The sequence below is a fragment of the Thalassophryne amazonica genome, chromosome 15 (assembly GCF_902500255.1).
Source record: "Thalassophryne amazonica chromosome 15, fThaAma1.1, whole genome shotgun sequence".
Classification (NCBI taxonomy): domain Eukaryota; kingdom Metazoa; phylum Chordata; class Actinopteri; order Batrachoidiformes; family Batrachoididae; genus Thalassophryne; species Thalassophryne amazonica.
In genome coordinates, this window is record NC_047117.1 from 56,235,737 (window position 1) to 56,257,886 (window position 22,150).

The 22,150-nt window shown below is 41.6% G+C and overlaps 1 protein-coding gene across 3 annotated transcripts in view; it reads left to right on the top strand.

Moving 5' to 3' along the window:
* The first annotated feature begins 11,109 nt into the window (after window positions 1-11,109).
* Window positions 11,110-22,150, top strand: part of psmd12 (proteasome 26S subunit, non-ATPase 12) — a 41,508-nt gene continuing 30,467 nt past the window's right edge. For 2 of the 3 annotated variants that reach the window (XM_034188106.1, XM_034188105.1), the window contains exons 1-6: window positions 11,203-11,310; window positions 11,594-11,653; window positions 16,784-16,912; window positions 18,098-18,205; window positions 18,865-18,969; window positions 20,544-20,693. In XM_034188106.1, coding sequence (XP_034043997.1) covers window positions 11,203-11,310; window positions 11,594-11,653; window positions 16,784-16,912; window positions 18,098-18,205; window positions 18,865-18,969; window positions 20,544-20,693 — 660 coding nt within the window. Of the gene's footprint in view, window positions 11,311-11,593; window positions 11,654-16,783; window positions 16,913-18,097; window positions 18,206-18,864; window positions 18,970-20,538; window positions 20,694-22,150 lie in introns of all 3 variants that reach the window. The other variant, XM_034188108.1, reaches the window with a different exon arrangement.

The following is a 22,150-nucleotide window of genomic DNA, read 5'->3' on the forward strand; positions in this document are numbered from 1 at the left end:
AGAGGGCGTCCTGCCTGAAGTGCGGGCTTCAGGCACGTGAGTGCGCTGGAGCACCGGGAGTGGCAGCTGTCACTCATCAACAACACCAGCTGTCACTCATCATCATCATCCACACCTCCATAAGAGCCGGGCAGCATCTTCACCTCACTGCCGAGAAATCGTCTAGTAAACGTCTCAGCCTTTGGTTACATACAGTGGTAACGTTTTTACTTCTGTACTTACTGACATTATTCTGAGTTTGCAGACTGTTAAGTGTACTTCAGGATCTGTACAAACTCCGTGATTGAGAGGTGGAGGTGCTTTCCACCTTTGTGTTGAACTGTTTGCTGGGTGTTCATACACCCACCATCACCTGTCTGTTCTTCCTGCCAGCAGTACCCGATCTGACAGCCGGAGGCAGTGGCCACCTGGGGACCCAGTGCTTGGTGGCTCCAGGATTGCTTCAGGTCCGGTGGAGTGGAAGGCGTGTGGGATCCGGCTCTTTTCTGGACGGGCGTCTCCTATCCTCGAGCCTGTTCACACACCACCGTAACTTATTTGACTGGTGAGCTCAATTGTGTTGTCTGTTGTTAACTTGTTATATTTGGCTCATTCCATTGTCCGTTCATTTGCGCCCCCTGTTGTGGGTCCGTGTTCCTACACTTTTCACAACAGTACCTGCTCTTAACCAGAACAAACTAGCTACAACAAAGAATAATATAGAAAGTTCCTACAGCAGCTCCCTTGTTTGCACTCATGTTTGCCACAACAAATCCAAGGTGGATCTGCATGTTAATTTGGCACAAGTTTTACACCGGATGCTCTTCCTGACGGAACTCCACATTGTATGGAGAAATGTGGCAGGGGTAGGGTTTGAACAGGGAAACTTTCGCACTGCAACCAAGCACACCACTTGTCCACCACCCCTGCCTGAAAAACCAAACTTCAAGCCATGCAAAAAAAGTGCTGCTGTATCCACTGTGGTGACTCTGAACAAAAAGGAGCACCTGAAAGTACAAAAACTTTGTTTGTAGTCCCAAACTGTAACCAAAACTGCAACCATGGAGTCCTCTGTGTGTGTGTGTGTGTGTGTGTGTGTGTGTGTGTGTGTGTGTGTGTGTGTGTGTGTGTGTGTGTGTGTGTGTGTGTGTTTTAAGGCCTGTGGTTAGTATGTTGGGATTAGATGTTCATGAATGTTCAGGTTGTAGCACATTTGATTTTACTTTAATTATGCTTGTGTTATTTTTCCCCCCAGTTCTTTCTGTAATACTGCCCCTTACAAAGCACAAACTCAGACTATTCCACACTTTTAAATTTAATCAAAGTCACAGCAAAATAATCAGGGCTGGGCCTTGCAAGAACTTCTCTTAAAGACAAGATCCACTCTTACCGAACCCCGGACAATGGATACAAGCAGTTTTTATACAGGATTACATATGCGTAACAAAGGCGGACCTTATTTCGCAAAGTCCTTCTCTTATTGGCCCCCGTGGGCATTCAAGAGAGGTCCATCCCCCTGCCCCAGGCCCGCGCAATAACGGGAGACATATGATTTATAATTGTAACCTAACTCTCTTTATCCTAAGTGGTACAAACTGGTTAAATCCAGTTCTACATGCACATACCAAAGAAGAACAAAGGAAAGTGACAATAAGAATGAAACCAAAAATATAACCCTACATATAATAACTACCTTGATACCAAAAGAAATACAGAAAACAAATAAAGAAAACCATAATTAGACACAGAAATATATCTAACACTTGCTTGTACTTATAAAATGTTGTGTTAGTGTTTTGTTTCTTGTTGAAAAAAAGATAAATAAATTTTTTTTTTTTTTAAAAGACTGATTATTTTGTACGAGGTGGGTTGATCTTAGGTGATTCGCTGCGGTCTGAACGCAAGTGGTGCTAGAAGCTGACTAGCTGTGGAATCATGATGTCATACTTCCTCACTATGTTCATGCATTCTCTCTGCTGCTGGCAACGCTCAGTGGGGTTGCAATGACAAGGACAGCAAACTTCTTCTTCTACTTCTACTTCTGCCAGGTTTATGGGTTGGTGCAGATACAGTCACTTCCAATGAAGTGACTTAGTACTTCTGTGACTGGCTGCCCGATGAAAACAAGCTCGGGCTGCATTAATTGACTATTGAAATCAGCTCATTTTGTTTTGTCTCTAACTTGGTTCTGACAGCCAAATAGCTCTCATTGCCTGTAACAATAAGATTTAGACACCAAGGTGACCTGAAATGAACCACTGTACATTAAATTGACTTTATTGACGTGTCTGACCCCTTTGAAAAGTGATCAAATTGCATGTATATGTACTGAGGTTGGCGATGTTTTCATCAGCCAAAAATGGCCACCAGAGGGCCCTTGGTATAAAATCTGTGGCAACACACAGGCAGTTTGCAAACTGGCATGGTGCATTACTATCGCAAACTGTTATGGCTTGATGGAAAGATTCTCAGGATTTTGGTTTCTGTAGGTGCTTGTTGAGAGAAAATGTTTGTTGACAAATTTGTGATTAAAACGTCATTAAACTCGTAATCTGAGTGAACCACATCAAAGTGATTTCCTGCAACAGCAAATAGCAGTATGTTGATGAGAGATCGCTGATGGATCATTTTTGAAGCAGTCAGAACACATAAGAGAAGGAGGAATATATATCAAAGATTTGTTTTGGGGGTTTGTAACAGTCTACAGTGTTTCCTGCTTTCCAGAGTTTAATGGTTCTCCTGAAGACTAAAGCCCCGGTCACATGGCACTAACCAAGGAGGTCGAAGCCAATGTCCAGCTTCATTCCTGCAGCTGGCGCTTTGTCAGAATTTTCAAACTGTGGAAAAATGTGAACGAATCCCGACAATGTTGCAGCGTTTATTGAATAAAATAATTTATGCTCACACGGAGCACCAAAAATGTAGCATTTATTTATGGAATAAACCGCTATCGGCTCACACCGGGGAACCATTAAATGTAATGTATTTATTTATTTATTGGAGACACTTTGCTTTACAGATATTCAGGCCTCGCAACGGGGAATATGTAGCAGTTTATATTGAATGAGTAGTTAAACTCCCAAATTGAATTAGATTGGACTAGGCCCAATGTAACGGGTCAACAAAATAATTAATTTAGGGTTTAATGCTTATTATTTAATTATTTCTCAGGGCACCACCTATTATTCTTTTTTATAGGATAGGTACTATAATTTAAACATCAATTTATCAGTCTCAAATGAATGAATCTGTCTTGATTTAATTTAATCAATATCTGATCTGAAGTCTGAATTCTCACGATATGGTTGACCAAGAGTTTCCTTCTGTACATGAAATAAACCACAGCAGAAAATATTTACAATTTATTTACAATTTCTACAAGAAATTAACATTTTACTGGCATTTATGGACAGTGATTGAAAATAAGTTCATTCATGGAAACAATTTTCTTACTCACTCATGAGACGTTGGAAGAAAGAGATATCAATCAATCAATCAATTTTATTTATATAGCGCCAAATCACAACAAACAGTTGCCCCAAGGCGCTTTATATTGTAAGGCAAGGCCATACAATAATTACGTAAAAACCCCAACGGTCAAAACGACCCCCTGTGAGCAAGCACTTGGCGACAGTGGGAAGGAAAAACTCCCTTTTAACAGGAAGAAACCTCCAGCAGAACCAGGCTCAGGGAGGGGCAGTCTTCTGCTGGGACTGGTTGGGGCTGAGGGAGAGAACCAGGAAAAAGACATGCTGTGGAGGGGAGCAGAGATCATTCACTAATGATTAAATGCAGAGTGGTGCATACAGAGCAAAAAGAGAAAGAAACACTCAGTGCATCATGGGAACCCCCCAGCAGTCTAAGTCTATAGCAGCATAACTAAGGGATGGTTCAGGGTCACCTGATCCAGCCCTAACTATAAGCTTTAGCAAAAAGGAAAGTTTAAAACTTTAAGTAAATAAATCTGATTGGAATTTAGTGATGAATTTTGAAGCCAATTGTTAAGAAAAATATTAAACAAGCATGAATATGTTTTTTTTTTTTTTTTTAAAGGAGCCAAAGGATTAAAATTAGCCACTTTGTATCCATAGACAACAAACCCTTTTTGTGGAACCGTCGACTGGGTCGCTTAGCTGCTGCTGAAGAGTTGTTTGAACGGTCCGATCCGTCCGTTGTGGATGTTCATGCTCTGGGCAGCATGAGCTCACCTGGGTCGGAGGGGTTAACTCAGTGGTGTCCCTGAGTGATCCCAGGGCTTGGGTCGGCTGGCATTGCAAACAGTTAGCTGCTTGCCTGAAAGCTCCATTGTCAGCTTGCAGGAACCCAGAGGTAGAAGGTGTTTGTTTTGGTGTTTGAAAATTTGTTGTGTGGGCCGCTGAAGAGGAGGTACTGCTGGCCCACCACCACAAGATGGCGCCCTGCTTGGAGTGCGGGCTTCAAGCCCGAGAGGGCGCCGGAGCCACTGGGAGTGACAGCTGTCACTCTTCATCAGCACCAGCTGTCACTCAGTCAACTCATCACCATCTCCATAAAGGCCGGACTGCGACTTCACCTCCCCGCCGAGAAATCAACTACCATTCAGGTAACTTCTCTGCTGACTTACATTAAGTAATAATCTGAACTTCTTTGCAGCCGTTTTCCTGTGGTGTGTCCTTATCTGTGTGATTGGCGTTTGGTGTGGACTGCGACGGCTTCGCCTCACACCCCAAACCAGATAAGTGGTTAAACAGGAGCTGCACGAGTGTGTGACTGGAGGTGGAGGTGCTCCCTCCTTAAAGAACACAGACTGTGGGATTACTGAGTGTGCGAACTCACACTCATCAATACTGTTTCTGTTCTCTGCCAGCAGTCTGACTGCTGAAGACAGTGGCCACCTGGGGCGCAGGGCTTGGCGGCTCCGGTGTTTTTCAGGTCCGTTGGTGGTGGAAGCTGTGTGGGATCCGGCTCTTCTCTCGCCAGACGTCTTCTATCTTTGAGCCTGCCCACACGTCACCTTGTGTATAATTGACATTCCACCATATTGTTTTTGTCTGTACTTCGTTGTACGATTCACAACATTAAATTGTTACTTTTTGGCTTATCCATTGTCCGTTCATTAACGCCCCCTGTTGTGGGTCCATGTCACGACACTTTCACAACAAAATTGTTGAAGCCAAATTAAAGTCTTTGTGAATTTAGAAAAAGTAAAACTTTAAGAGCGTTGGAAAAATTACACTGAAAAGGAGAAGTCGCTTTTCTGTAAATTCACTCTTATTTTGAAAAGCTCAGCTCAGAAGTTCTCTTAAGAATTCAAAAGACTTGCCGCACCTTAAAGCGTCAGGTTAAACTTTAAGTCTGTCAAAAGTAAAGAATGAATGCTACATGGTAGCTTAGCTTAGCTTAGCTTAGCAATGGGGCCTGGGCCCAAAAGTAAAATTAAGCATTTACGAGGTCTATTAGAAAAGTATCCGACCTTATTATTTTTTTCAAAAACCATATGGATTTGAATCACGTGTGATTACATCAGACATGCTTGAACCCTCGTGGGCATACAAGAGTTTTTTCATGCCTGTCGGTTACGTCATTCACCTGTGGGCAGTCTTTGAGTGAGGAGTCGCCCACCCTCTCGTCGATTTTTTCATTGTTTAGGAATGGCTCAGAGACTGCTGCTTTGTTTGATCAAAATTTTTTCAAAACTATAAGGCACAACTGAGTGGACACCATTCGATAAATTCAGCTGGTTTTCGGTAAAAATTTTAACGGCTGATGAGAGATTTTGGTCTGGTAGTGTCACCATAAGGATGGCCTACGGTGCCTGACGGCGATCTGCGCTTCGAGGCGGCAGCGTCTCGCCGTTTCAAGTTGAAAACTTCCACATTTTAGGCTCTGTTGACCCAGGAAGTCGTCAGAGAACAGAGACCTTTCAGAAGAAGTCGGCATGAGGAGTTTATTCGGACATTCCATTGTTAACGGACATTTTGTAATGAAAGAACGTGCGGGCAGAGTCGCATGTCGGGCTGGACCCGACCGCGGGGGGTCGCGACAGGAAAAACACCTCCATTGGAAACCTTAACGGGCAAGTTGGAACATGCCCAAGCTGTTCTCAGTTACTCACTTGTTGAAAGCCATCAAAAGCCGCCTGAAGTTTATAAATGGTTTTCAACACCGAGGTGTTTTTCCTGTCGCTGCGTGCACATCTTTCATAAAAAAATGTCCTTAAACAGTGGAATGTCCGCATAAACTCCTCATGCCGGCCTCTTCTGAATCTTCTCTGTTCTCTCACGACGTCCTGGGTGAATTAAGCCTTAAATTAGGATGTTTTCAGGTCGAAACAGGCCGATGACAGCGCCTGGAAGCGCTGCGCGACGTCCCGCTCCGAGGGAAGTCCTTACACCGACAGAAACACCCCATAATCTCTCATCAGCCGTTAAACTTTTCACCAAAAACCACCTTAATTTCTCGAATAGTGTCCACTCGGATATTCCTCACAGGTCCAGAAAAATTTTTGATAAAGCAACGTGCGCCGTCTTGAGCAGCGTGTGAAACAAAGGAATTCAGCCGAGAGGGCGGGACCACATCTCACTCAAGGCCTGCCCACAGGGAAATGACGTCACCGACACGCGTGAAAAAACTCACGCATGCGCACGAGAGTTCAAGCATGACTGGTGTAATCGCACGTCATTCAAATCCATATAGTAAAAAAAAAAAGTGTTGGTTTAATAGACTAATAGACCTCGTACAAAAAAACCAGAGAGAAGGAGCGTGGCCGGCGGAAAAGAGAGCGTGGAGAAGGCTGTTCTAACTTTTTAAAGGGGGACTGACATCACCAAACTCCACCCATTTAGGGTGTGTAACTTTACAGAAAGCTTCCTGTCTTCAAAAGAGGGCAGATACAAATGATTCAACTATTTAAACACATTAACTATTTTGGCAACTATTTGTCCTAAAACATTCAAATGGCCACACATTATTACTAGTCAGACACATCCTTTGGATAAACAGAGTACTTCAACATCAACATTTTACGAGGTGTATTAGAAAAGTATCCAACCTTATTATTTTTTTTCGAAAACCATATGGATTTGAATCACGTGTGATTACGTCAGACAAGCTTGAACCCTCGTGCGCATGCGTGAGTTGACGGCAGAGGCTTCGCGCATCACGATGGATTCGCTACTGGAGCGAGACAAGACCACCTCCATTTTGGTCTCACAGGACGGCTTTGAGATGGTGTTCAGACAGCTGTCGGTGGTTTTTCCATCGAGTGATTATCCGAGAAATTGTGGATGTGCCTGGACATGCCAGAACATGTCCGGTGAGGCTTCATCACGGCGTTGCTGTGTGCCATGTGGCACCGCCGCGACGCGCGAAGCCTCCGCTCCTCTTTCCATGACAAAAACTCCTGTAACAGTGGAATGTGCCGTTCATTTCCAAACTGGACGCTGTGTTTTATCCGGGACGTCGTCTGACTAGCACAGGAATTGTGAAAAGACGTGGACATCAGCACTTTTTCGGCACATTGGAACAGACGTGCGGAGGAATTCCGAGCGTCACGGCGGTGCCGCATAGCGCACAGCAACGACCACTGACAGCTGTCTGAACTCCATCTCAAAGCCGTCCTGTGAGACCAAAACGGAGGTGGTTTTGTGTTGCTCCAGTAGCGAATGCATCGTGACGCGCGAGGCCTCCGCTCGGCTTTCCATGACAAAATCTCTTGTTAAAAGTGAAATCTGCCAGAAAATGGTTGATGTCCAGCTCTTGTGATAACCAGAGAAATGGCACACGATGGTCACGGATCCAGACAGCCATCCATTTAGAAATGAAATGGTCGTTCAGCCTGTCAGTGGCGGCTTCGGAGCGTGGCGCGCCCCACAGCCGCTGGGGGCCGTCCTTAAAGAAACAGTAACACTCCTTATTCTCTACCAAGCCCGTAACATTTTCACCGAAAGCCAGATAAATTTTTCTAATGGTTTCCAGCTGCCAGTCTCTAACAGTTTCTGAAAAAATTCTGATGGAAAAAAGCCCAAATCATTCCGCCATTTCCTGACAATGAAAATCCGACGAGGGGGCTGGACCACTCCTCACTCAAAGCCTGCTCACAGGCGAATGACGCAACCGACAGGCCTGGAAAAACTCACGCATGCGCACGAGGGTTCAAGCTTGTCTGACGCAATCACACGTGATTCAAATCCTTGTGGTTTTTGAAAAAAATAATAAGGTTGGATACTTTTCTAATAGACCTCATAGATAATGCAGAAACATTCACTTTCACACATCAGTTGCAAGGAGCACATATCAGTAAATTGGAATGATTACATGCAAAGCACTTTGTTTGATTAATCAGTGCAACACATTAGAATGTGCTATATATGAATAAAAAGAAATACTGTTGCCATTCTTTTTTATTTTAAAAGAAAGGTCTTTTCCTTTGCTTTAATCTCAAGATAAAAGCTGATTGTCAGGACAAAGTTTATGACCATGTGTTATCATGGAGGAAGGGTCCCCCAGATGAGGAGAGGTTCTGTCTTCGCTTGATCATAAAAGTTTGGGTTCTCCTGGCCTGGAGAAGCTCAGATTCTGACGTGAAGCCATTATAATGTCATGTAATTCATAATGACCGGAGTTTAACCGAGAAGAGGCAAGGGCTTCCCTTTGCAGATCTTTGAATTACAGCTCTGTTTTTCCTCTGCGAAGCAGTGTTGGACCATCAGGGGACGTCTCCAAAACTTATCTGAAGATCTCCAGATGACTTAGGAACTTCTCAACTGAGAGTGGAAAGCACAGTCTGTCTCTAGTTGAAAACTCAGGTTGTTGTTGAGACAGTATTTTATTTAATTGGGGTGAATCAAGGCCAAGGCGCTACAACTTCAATTCGTCCGTAATCTGTTTTGTTTTCTGTCTTGACAGTTCCTCATCATTTGCATCGTTCCCGTACAGTCTGCATTCTGTTTGACTGTTGTCCACCTTCGTCCAACCTCCAAAGTCCGATGTCTTGCACAAACATTGACGATATCTGAACAGATCAATAACTAAAGATTGGGCGAGCTGAATTGATGATTCGTCCATGTGTGAGACAAAAAGAAACGTCATACAGAAACAATAGCGGCAAGAACATTTTATCAATTACTGTAAGTATTTACGCAGTATGCATGCCGTCCGTGGCTGGAGAGGCTGTGTGCACACACACAAATGGTTGTGCACTACAGACAGCTATGAGAACATGCATGTGCACACATTGTTTTTGTGAAGACAGACCTGTTGTCAAGACAACTCTCACACCTGCAGGTGCTGTGGAGAGCGCATGCTGGCTGCAGAAATGGTCACAAGCTGGTGCTGGGTCTGATAGCCGCTGTCAAGTCACGTCATCATGAATGTTTGATTTTGTTTAAAGCATCAAGATCGCCGTTCGCTTACAACCCCAATTCCAGTGAAGTTGGGACGTTGTATAAAATGTAAATAAAAACAATACAATGACTTGCAAATCTTCTTCAACCTATATTCAATTGAATACACCACAGAGACAAAACATTTAATGTTCAAACTGATAAACTTTATTGTTTTTGTGCAAATATTTGCTCATTTTGAAATGGATGCCTGCAACACGTTTCAAAAAAGCTGGGACAGTGGTATGTTTACCACTGTGTTACATCACCTTTCCTTCTAACAACACTCAATAAGTGTATGGGAACTGAGAATTCTTTCCCATTCTTGCTTAATGTACAACTTCAGTTGTTCAACAGTCTGGGTTCTCCGTTGTCATATTTTGCACTTCACAATGTGCCACATATTTTCAATGGGCGGCAGGTCTGGACTGAAGGCAGTCCAGTCGAGTACCCACACTCTTTTACTATGAAGTCACGCTGTTGGAACATGTACAGATTGTGGCTTGGCATTGTCTTGCTAAAATAAGCAGGGATGTCCCTGAAAAAGATGTTGCTTGGATGGCAGCATGTGTTGCTCCAAAACCTGGATGTACCTTTCAGCTTTGATGGTGCCATCACAGATGTGTAAGTTGCCCATGCCATGGGCACCAACACACCCCCATACCATCACAGATGCTGACTTTTGAACTGTTGATGTATGGCTTTTGCTTTGCATGGTAGAGTTTTAACTTGCACTTGTAGATGTAGCGACGAACTGTGTTAACTGCAATGGTTTTCTGAAGTGTTCCTGGGCCCACACAGTAAGATCCTTTACAAAATGATGTCGGTTTAATGCAGTGCCGCCTGAGGGATCGAAGGTCACAGGCATTCAATGTTGGTTTTCAGCCTTGCTGCTTATGTGTAGAAAGTTCTCCAGATTCTCTGAATATTGGGATTATATTATGGACTGTAGATGATGGAATCCCTAAATTCCTTGCAATTGAACATTGAGAAACATTGTTCTTAAACTGTTGGACTATTTTTTCATGCAGTTGTTCACAAAGTGGTGATCCTCTCCCCAACTTTGCTTGTGAATGGCTGAGACTTTTGGGGATGCTCCTTTTATACCCAATGATGACACTCACAATTAGTGTCTTCAGTTCCCAAACGCTTATTGAGTGTTGTTAGAAAGGTGATATAACACAGTGGTAAACATACCATTGTCCCAGCTTTTTTGAAACATGTTGCAGGCATCCATTTTAAAATGAGCAAATATTTTCACAAAACAATAAAGTATATCAGTTTGAACATTAAATATTTTGTCTTTGTGCTGTATTCAATTCAATATAGGTTGAAGAGGATTTGCAAATCATTGTATTCTGTTTTTATTTACATTTCACACAACGTCCTAACTTCATTGGAATTGGGGTTGTAGTTTTTCTTTTGTTAGTTTCGATTTTGTTTCGTTCTTTTATGTGCTCTGGACTTGCAGGCTTTTCGGTGATGGGAGAAGTGTCGGCTCATTCGTCTACTTTTTGTCAACGATTTGTGACTTGGGGACTTTTTTCCTTCATTCAGCGATCTGCGTGTGCCGTGTGACCGGGCCTTAAAATTATTTCAATATGTTAACTAGCTCTTGCTTCTCTCGGGGATGATGTGCATTTTTTCTAAGTGCTCGAAAAAATATTCATTCATTCGTATATTTATCATAGACTATATAATTGTTTGTTTTATTGCGGGGTCCTCGGTGGGTCCTTCGTGCGCCAAGGACAGCTGATCGACTCTTCCTTCTGATTGGTTCCTTTTCCGGTCGGTTCATGTTGACTGAGTTCACTGCTAAAGAAGTGTTTCTGTGCTTTCTTTACTCCTGAACACAGCAAACATGTCTGAGGACCGATCAGAACGATCCGATGGAAGGATGGTTAAAATGGAGATCGATTACAGTTCAACTGTAGACCAGCGTCTCCCGGAATGCGAGAAAATGGCTAAAGTAAGTGAGCGGGGCTGAGTCATGGTTAGCATCTGAGCTAACTTCTCGTGCTACCCGCAAAACATTCCATGCTTGATATTTATGTCTTTGGTTATTTGCAAATATTGATATTTTTGCAATATTCTCTCTGTTTTCATACGCTCAGCTGCACTTTATAGTTTGATGTTTGTGTGCTTATGCTCGCTAGCGTGACTGACGGCTCCTTAGATGCCTGCTCGTGACCACAGTCTGAGGAGATGTAACAATTTAACTCAAGTTTAATGTCTTTTTTTTTCTGTGGCAGGAGGGAAAGCTGCAGGAGGCTGTGGAAAGTTTGCTGTCACTGGAGAAGCAAACCAGAACGGTCAGTCATTCATTGATTGGTTTCCTTTATGTTCATTTTGACCTTCAAGCTCTTTGTAGCTGGGAAAGTGGGTTCTAAAAGAGAAACGCTGTTGTTGTTTACGTCCGACATTCTCACGCATGCGCACAAAGTGGTTGGCAGAAAGACTCCAAGCAGATGCGCGAGAAAACGCAGGGGAAAATGACTTCAGGTTACTTGTCAGCTCTTGATGCTGAAGATCGAAAATGATGTTATGAGAAATTAAAATATTGGAGACAATGACAATGAAGGCTTTTAGTCCAGGAGTTAAGGGACAGAATTGTTCATTTTTTTACAAAAGCGCCAAACTTTGTCCAGGGACTCTTTAGGTTATATTAAGTCATGTCAAAGCAGGAGACATTTGATTTTAGCCCTGTATCCTGCTTTTTTAAAAGGTTGTTTGCATGGTTATAATACAGTGTATATTTTGCTATTCATATGACAATACGATCATATGGTTATTATGTAGGGGGCCACTGATCAAGATTGGACATTGTTAAGCTGTAGAGAATGGCTACTGCAACTAGTGCAAAGCTATACTGAGCTTATGTGATCATGTATCATCCATCGTGCGGCGTCATACGTCGTCGTACAACCTTATACATTAGCAGGGTGGTATGTTTCAAAATGGAAAGAGGTACAGGACTCATTTCAGGCCTGTAGGGATCTTTAACAGGCCTCTACCTCTGAGACATAAAATTAGGTCACTGTGATCTTCCTAGCATGAAAACTGTAGAGAGTAGTTCATTAAAAATATTCATGAAACATTTGTGCATATCTAGGAAGTTTGCCAACCAGGTATTTACAATGTTTTCAGTTAAAAAATATGGTGATAATTGTCTTAATACCAGTAACATAAAATAATAATGACAACAATAATAATGGTTAATAATAATAATGGTTATGGCCATAAAAACAAAATTGATTTCTTGTCATTAATAAAAAAGCATTTCTTTCCGTTAAAACACTGTTGTTATTTTAGAGTGTAAATATGTTAGAGTGCATGAGTAGCCTCTTTCCTTTGCCCTGTGCTCGCAAACAGCTATATTGCATAGGTATATTGATATTCACAATGAGTTAGACAATATTTAGAGTGTAAGCACACTGAAGTACATTCGAAGCATCCCTACTTATCCTTAATACATTTTTCATAACCTTCAAGTTTATATTATGAACTTAAAAAGACATTTGGATAAGAGTTTGTCATGAATTATATGCTGTAGAAGGCTGAAAATGGTTATTCTCTTAAACCCAAGTTTTTAGAGTGTAGACGTTTATGGATTCAATGTCTCCCGATCTTATATACTTCAGGACACTATAAAGTACCTCTGATAAAGTTTTGGCGCTTTTGTATAAAAGTGAATGATTCCCCTAAAATTTGTCCTTTAGCCGCCGGACTATTTCAGGTTTTGGAGGCATACAGTTATTTTATCAGTGGTTATGTGAGGGAATGCCATTATCACCCTGTTGCTGCAGGTGGTGATGTTTGTCCTCGTTTCTACTGTCTGGTTATGTCTTTGTGGGCTGAGTGCAGTGCAGCAGCAGGACTTGCTTTGAAGTTGATGGACTTTTTAAACACACTCTAAAAAAGACAATCTTGCACAGATCACCTATGTTACAGAGTCATTAAATGCAGCAGTTCTTCATGTGCAGCCAGTGCAAGATAAAAAAAAAATAATGGAGGAAAACAACAAGCCAAAGGTTTCTCTGTGATTTAAAAAAAAAAAAAAAAAAAAAAAAAAAAAAAAAAAGCCAGCACGCTAAGGTGGCCACTTTAATTATGTACACCTGTGTGGATCACATAACTTCCCAAAATTTAAATAAACAAATCCTGAGCGCAACACAAGAACTACAAACAATATATGTGTGTGTGTGTATTTATACATTTTAATAACCTGAAAGCTACTAGACCAGCTGGAACTGAAGCATGGATTCTTGGACAGTTGCCTCTGCGCTTCTTCTCGCTGGCTCTATTTCTTACGCAGCTTACTGTCATTTTGATACCGGTGAGCCCAACTTTTCAGTTTGTGTTCAACCGAAAAAGTGCTGATGTGCAACTCTTCCACAATTTCTCGGATAGTCACACGACGGTCCCACATCACCACAGCGTTCACTTTGGAATGATCCGGTCATTTCAGCGTGTTGATGGCCGACCGGAGCGCGGCGTGCTCTCCACTGCTGTGCTGATGTCTTTAAACCAGTTGTACCGCTCCTTAATCTGTGTGATGCCCAGAGGATCGTCACCGAAAGCCGTCTGAATAATCTGAATGGTTTCCACCTGGCTGTTGCCCAGTTTCTGACAAAATTTGATGTAGTCGCGCTGCTCCAGTCGTTCTGCCATTTCCTTGCAAAGAAAAAAACGACGAGAGACTCCACCCATCCTCACACAAATGCTGCTTACAAGCAAATGACGCAACCGACAGGCGTGAAAAAAATCACGCTTGCGCACGAAGGTTCAAGGTTGGCTCATGCAAGCACACGTGATTCAAATCCATCGGGTTTTTGCAAAAAATAAAAAGGTCGGATACTTTTCTAACAGACCTTGTATTACATTGAAAACCATGCAAAAACACTGGGACTTTTGCTTTTGTCCGGTGAGTGCGAATATCTAGTTTATGCAGTGACAGTTTAGGTGAGTTTTACAGTATATCACAGATGATGTACCATTGGATTGTGTCATCATAAGCTGTCTAAGTTTATTTATTTAAGTATTTAATGGTGGAAGCCCTTTTAGTAGAGTGTCTGAACCAGCTGTCATTTCATATTGATGCAAAAGTTTGCTTTTTGGTACCAAATAGAAGCTTATGATCTCAGAAACTATTTTAGTCTGAGTAAACAATGTTCAAATATAATTATACTTAATGGAAGTTTAAAAATATGCACCTATAGTTATTTAAGGATGTTCCAAAATAAATTGAGCAAAATAGATAGTTTGGTGATTGAGACATATTGTTATATTGGCAAATTTAAATACAATACTTGCATGCAGATAACAACATGAAATTTGTAATTTTGGCTCTGAAGTATGTAATGAAGTGTCATCACATTTAAAGACACAAGCTGAAAGACCATCCCGTCGATTATAAAATAATTAAAATGCTTGCACATATCAGTGCTTTAAATGTTTTATCCTTTAAAAGTTCATTATGATGTGTAGATCCATGGAGCTGAGACAAATGTTCTATTAAACATCTATATTTTCATCCATCCATCCATCCATTTTCTTCCGCTTTATCCGGAGTCGGGTCGCGGGGGCAGCAGCTCAAGCAAAGCCGCCCAGACCTCCCGATCCAAACACACCTCCCCCAGCTCCTCCGGGGGAACCCCAAGGTGTTCCCAAGCCAGACGAGAGACGTAGTCCCTCCAGCGTGTCCTGGGTCTTCCTCGGGGCCTCCTCCCGATGGGACGTGCCTGGAACACCTCTCCAGCGAGGCATCCTGGGGGCATCCGGAAAAGATGCCCGAGCCACCTCAGCTGACTCCTTTCGACGTGGAGGAGCAGTGGCTCGACCACGAGCTCCTCCCGAGTGACCGAGCTCCTCACCCTGTCTCTAAGGGAGCGCCCATCCACCCTGCGGAGGAAACTCATCTCGGCCGCTTGTACTCGCGATTTCATTCTTTCGGCCATGAGCCAAATCTCATGACCATAGGTGAGGATCGGAACGTAGATCGATCGGTAAATCGAGAGCTCTGCCCCCCTACTCAGTGGAGGAGTTTAAGTATCTATATTTAAGAAAAAAAAATTTAATTATTAAAATATTGGGCTTTTTCCAGGGGAGAGAGCTAAAATCTAGATTTTTACTGGATTTTTTTTTTTTTAACAAACCATCAAAATTGTGGCTTCTAGAATGAAATTACTTGTATTTTAGGTTCTAATTCAGTGACTCAAATCTATTGATGTCTTTATCTCCAATTTGGACCAGAACATTGAAAGTTATGGTAGATTTACTTGTCAGGATTCCCTTTGCATCAGACTCTGATACTTATCTTTGCCTCCATGTGCCCCAAAATGAGTATTGTCCACTCTGACTAAAGTTGTTCTTGAGACCAGAAGCTTTAATTTGCTACCAAAAATTAAACTTTTACATATATCATAAACAGAGGTACAGTGGGCCAAAAAGTATTTAGTCAGTCCCAAAGATAACAAAGATTATGTTACAAAGTACTGAGTTGAACTTTTGTTATTGACCATCCTCCATAATTTACAAATAAATTCTTTAAAAATCCTACAATGTGATTTTCTGGAATTTTTTTTTCTCATTTGTCTCTCATAATTGAAGTGTACCTATGTTGAAAATTACAAACCTCTCTCATCTTTCTAAGTAGGAGAACTTGCATAATCAGGGGCTGACTAAATATTTTTTTGCCCCACTGTACCTCCATCCTCAGTATCCTTCTCTTGAGGTAGTCTGCATTCCTCTACACATACCTGAACCAACTCAAGCAAGCCTCTCTCACCTGTGCTGTCTATCCGACATTTTCATTCCTAATTCCGTCTGTGTCCCACAGAAAATCCACCTGCTGTTTTTTTTTTTTTTTGTCAGCGCTGTAGCCTCCAAGCCATACTACACAGCTGATATCACTACTGTGTTGTAAGCTTCCCCACCCACTCTTTCCAATGGTCTTCTATCACATTTCCCTTATGTCTCTGCCACACTCTCCTTTGCTTTGAACAGCTGGCTCATCCACTGTCACTGCTTCTCCTCCTTGCATTCCTCAGCCCTTGCTCTCATTCATGCATATATGAGTAAGTGCACTGATGAAGAAATCCAGGAGAATTGTATTAGATTCAATGCATGGATCACCACCTTCAATACAGGTGTTCCCGATGTCTACAGAGCAGCCAAATATGACTTAGTGCATCTGAGATGCCAAAATCGTATGTATGGAACAAAGTGTAATCCAAGTGTTGTAGTGCTGACTTCAGATGCATGCGTACTGAATTACAGATTGCAATGGGAAAAAATAACTTTGAAGACGATTACTTGCTTCATCTCTAGATATAGTGTGTCTTTTAAATTACCATGTGCCATTTTCCAAAGCATAAAGGTTCAGATAATGATTTCTTATTGTCTTACTGTGATTAATGTAATTGCCTTCATCCCTTGTTCAGGCGTCAGACATGGTATCTACATCCAGAATCCTTGTGGCTGTGGTCCAGATGTGTTATGAAGCCAAGGACTGGAATGCCCTGAATGAAAACATCATGTTACTTTCTAAACGGAGGAGTCAGCTCAAACAGGTTAGACTTTTTGTCCCCCTCCTCTTGATGGTTCTTTTTGTCTGTGCATATTTCCACCTATTCAGCAAGTTACAGTACTCACTATGTAAGTTGTTTCACAACATGATGTAGCCTTACAATAGTTACACAAACGTATTTAGTGGTATTGATTTAGCAGATCTCCACCTCACAAAAGTAGCCATGTGTTTGCTGGAGGTGAGACGAGAGCATCCCCTCTGCCTTTATCAGTTACTGTAGCCCTCAACAATAAGGCAACTGCATGCTAGATCATGCCCAGAGAAAAGCACCACATGGCCATAATGTTACAGCTCACACTCACGGGGTCAGTAGAATACATCATCTGAGTGACTGCAAGTTCTGATTTGTTTGGCTATGGTGATACCTTTGACTTTGTGTTAAATGCCTCTGTTCAAGGACCTCATGACTCCAACTGAAAATTGGCAGAACTTATTATGCTATTTGTGTGTCTTCTGTCTGTCTCAATCTGTTTTGTGGAATGTGATGTACCTTAAGTCAAATATTAACACTGCATATAATCACCACGTGGCAGAGAGCTGCTTCAGGGACATGTTTGAAACACAGCACTGCTACTGGAATTACAAGCATTGTGTTGAATAACTGCGATCAGTTGTGGCAGCTGGTGTGCAGTGTGATATGCCATCACCATCACCCCTGGTTTGATTTTAGGGCTTAGTTTTGATCCTGGGAAATGACAAACTTAAACTTCAGCTCTCTGCAATCAGGGTATCCATTGAGTCCACAAAAATTACAGCATCAACCACAGAGTCAGTGAACCCTTCCTCAATGACAAAGACATCCAAGTCACTGGTATCTGTAACCCTGCCCAACACCCAGTTCATGCACTTTTCAGACATAATAGGAGACAGAATTCATCTGTGACTCAGACCAGAATTCATTGAGAAGAAGTCAAGGGCTCTGCGCCAATTCCTCGTATCACTCGTATTACCTATGTATAGCCTGCCTGTGATAAACAACTTATTGAAGTTTTTTTTAATTCTCAGGATGTTCTGTGTTCCAGTGTGGTCAGTTTTGCTCTCTAAAGTTTAACATCACAAAAACTAAAACATTTTTAGAAAGTACAAATCAGTAGAAATCATAGTTCAAACCAGTACGTGACTTATTTTTTTTTAAGTAAAATCTAACTGCTACACTCTTTGTTGTCAGGCTGTTGCCAAGATGGTCCAAGAATGTTACAAGTATGTGGATGCTGTGACTGATCTGACCATCAAGCTGAGACTCATCGACACGCTACGCACCGTGACTGCTGGCAAGGTCTGTAATGTGTCTGTATACTGATTTCTTGCACTGACTGCAGGACAGAAGGCACTGATCATGTCGCCTTTCTGAGCTGTTTGTGTAAATTTCCTGATGTACTCCACAGCCACATGCTTTTATTGTCAAGCAGGCGCATCCACTTGGAGACAGTTCTGAAGCTTATATTCCAAAGCGACTTACCTATCAAATAATAGGGGTGTAGGGGTACACAAAAATCACAGTTCACTATTTTCAGGACAGTGGAAAAAGAAACACAACATTAAGGATATTTAACTTCTGTTCTTTAGGCTAGTATGTGACTGAAAGGTCTTCCCAGATTGTTTAAAAAAAAAAAAGTTTTGATGAATTCTTGTGAAATATGTTTTCAAAATAAATGTGACTAATAGCCTGGAGAATACAGTAATTGAACACATGACGATCTTTAAAAATATCACCCTGAAATTTAATTATGTGACACTTAAACTGTTAAAAGCTTTGTGAAAAGTCTTTTTAATTTTGGTTAACATTTTGGTTGCTAATTGTTTGCCTTTCCATGCAGAATTGTCTATTTCAAATTCAGAGGGAGTCATTGTCACCAAATTTAAAATGACAGATTTGTCGTTATATATTTTCTTTCAGCTTTGTCACTGTCATGTGAACATTTCTCCATATGACAGATTTATGTTGAGATTGAACGTGCCAGGTTAACAAAGACCTTAGCCGGTATCAAGGAGCAGAGTGGAGATGTCAAAGAGGCAGCTTCCATCCTCCAGGAACTGCAGGTAAGACAATGTTTCTATTCCCTCCCTTTCAGGAATTTTTTAGATGTTTACACTAACCTGGTCCATGATATTTTGCAATTTGATGCCAGCCTGCAAACTCTCAATACACATCATTTCTGGCTTTATAGTCAGGTGTGCACATAACTGGTACTCATCATGCTTATATGTGCAAAAAATCATTAATGCACAGAAGAGGGAAACACTTTTCCTACAATCTGTCAATTGCTTTCCTCTTATGAAGCACTTCTCGTGTTTTCTGCTGCGCATCATTTAGTATTAGCATGCACAGGCACCATGAGTACCAGTTATGTGCATGCCTGTTTATAGTCAAAGCAGATTGGGTGGGTTCTCCCATGTCTGTCCTGTCTGGCTTTGAAGGTATTGAGTTTCTCTGCAGATATGACTTCTTCAGAGAATTCATTCCACTCCTTGACCAGACGCTGAGAGAAGTGCAATCAAACCCACCCTGCAGTAAATCCTGATGAAAGCATTTGTTGTATATTAAATAGACACAAATGAAGAGGATCTTGTTGAAAGATATAAAAAGTCAGGTCTGAAAGCACACGCTGGTGCCATGCGTCATTGTATGTACTACACTATGTAATCAACCTGTGTGTGTGGAGAGAGAAAATGTATGTCGTATTGAGTATTTGCTGATACAGAGTCCCGATACTTGCATTTTTCTTGATATTGCAGTTGCTCAGAACACATCACAAGCACATCAAAATCAAGCCATTGTGCATGATTTGTTGCCAATCAGGACCCGAGGTGGTTCCGTGGTGATGTTGATGCAGCGAAGCGTGACACCAGTACATGCTCCCAGACTTGACTTTACTCAATTCCACCAAGCACAGAATTGTAGTAGTAAAACTAGGACACTCAGAGTAATATTTATTAATTCATCCATCCATCTTCTCTACCCACTTGCGGCAACTAAGGGTCAACGGGGTGGTTATCTCAGCAGTCATAGGGCATGAGGCAGGGTACACCATGGACAGGATGCCAGTCTGTCACAGGGCTGTATTCATTATAAGTAGTGGTAGTAGTATGTGCAATAAATGAACACAGATTTAGTGAATTGGTTTTCATTGATCCTAAATTGATCAAGCAAAAAAAAAAAAAGCCCCACGAGCATCACTGAAATACTTTGATTTTTGACCACATTTCATTCTAAACAGGCCTGAAAATTAACTTGCTTCATCAGACAAGAGAAGGGCCATGAGGGCTAGTCAGATAGAACAATTCACTTGCTAATGTGGAGCTGGCAAGCGTTGCTCTCAGTCCCTGTGAGGGCCTGTTCTATTTTGTGTGTGGGGTTTTTGTTGTTGTTTTGTTTTTTGCAGTAAGCTTAAACAGATGTTCCAGCTTCAGCAGACACGGAAATGTGCTGAATCTAGATGTGAAATGGTATTAATGAGGCTTGCACTGCATTGCACCAAACCTGTCCAGATATTTTGCCCCCTTTTCTTGTCTGTTTTTATTCAAAGTCTTTGATTTACATTTGCGTGTACATAGGGGGGCACAAATTAAAGTTGCTCAGTGGAACGACAGTTAAAATAAATTTTACTTTGCAGGTGGAGACATATGGCTCTATGGAGAAAAAGGAAAAGGTGGAGTTTATCTTGGAACAAATGCGCCTGTGCATTGCTATCAAAGATTATATTCGCACACAGATCATCAGTAAGAAGATAAACACCAAATTTTTCCAAGAAGAGGGTACTGAGGTAACACAAGAAGGCAGAAAACTTCTCTTATAATTGAATTGCTTTATTGCTTTTATTCACGCACGTGTGTGTGTGTGTGTGTGTGTATGTATATGTATATATATATATATATATGTATATATATATATATGTATATGTGTGTGTATATATATATATGTGTGTGTATATATATACACTCAACAAAAATATAAACGCAACACTTTTGGTTTTGCTCCCATTTTGTATGCGATGAACTCAAAGATCTAAAACTTTTTCCACATATACAATATCACCATTTCCCTCAAATATTGTTCACAAACCAGTCGAAATCTGTGATAGTGAGCACTTCTCCTTTGCTGAGATAATCCATCCCACCTCACAGGTGTGCCATATCAAGATGCTGATTAGACACCATGATTAGTGCACAAGTGTGCCTTAGACTGTCCACAATAAAAGGCCACTCTGAAAGATGCAGTTTTATCACACAGCACAATGCCACAGATGTCGCAAGATTTGAGGGAGCGTGCAATTGGCATGCTGACAGCAGGAATGTCAACCAGAGCTGTTGCTCGTGTATTGAATGTTCATTTCTCTACCATAAGCCGTCTCCAAAGGCGTTTCAGAGAATTTGGCACTACATCCAACCAGCCTCACAACCGCAGACCACGTGTAACCACACCAGCCCAGGACCTCCACATCCAGCATGTTCACCTCCAAGATCGTCTGAGACCAGTCACTCGGACAGTTGCTGGAACAATCGGTTTGCATAACCAAAGAATTTCTGCAGAAACTGTCAGAAACCGTCTCAGAGAAGCTCATCTGCATGCTCGCCGTCCTCATCGGGGTCTCGACCTGACTCCAGTTCGTCGTCGTAACCGATTTGAGTGGGCAAATGCTCACATTCGCTGCCGTTTGGCACGTTGGTGAGGTGTTCTCTTCACGGATGATGCGTAGGAGATGTGTTGCACTGCATGAGGCAAATGGTGGTCACACCAGATACTGACTGGTATCCCCCCCCAATAAAACAAAACTGCACCTTTCAGAGTGGCCTTTTATTGTGGGCAGTCTAAGGCACACCTGTGCACTAATCATGGTGTCTAATCAGCATCTTGGTATGGCACACCTGTGAGGTGGGATGGATTATCTCAGCAAAGGAGAAGTGCTCACTATCACAGATTTCGACTGGTTTGTGAACAATATTTGAGGGAAATGGTGATATTGTGTATGTGGAAAAAGTTTTAGATCTTTGAGTTCATCTCATACAAAATGGGAGCAAAACCAAAAGTGTTGCGTTTATATTTTTGTTGAGTATATATATGTGTGTATATATATATGTGTGTGTATATATATATGTGTGTGTATATATATATATGTGTGTATATATATATATGTGTGTGTATATATATATATGTGTGTGTATATATATATATATGTGTGTATATATATATATGTGTGTATATATATATATGTGTGTATAT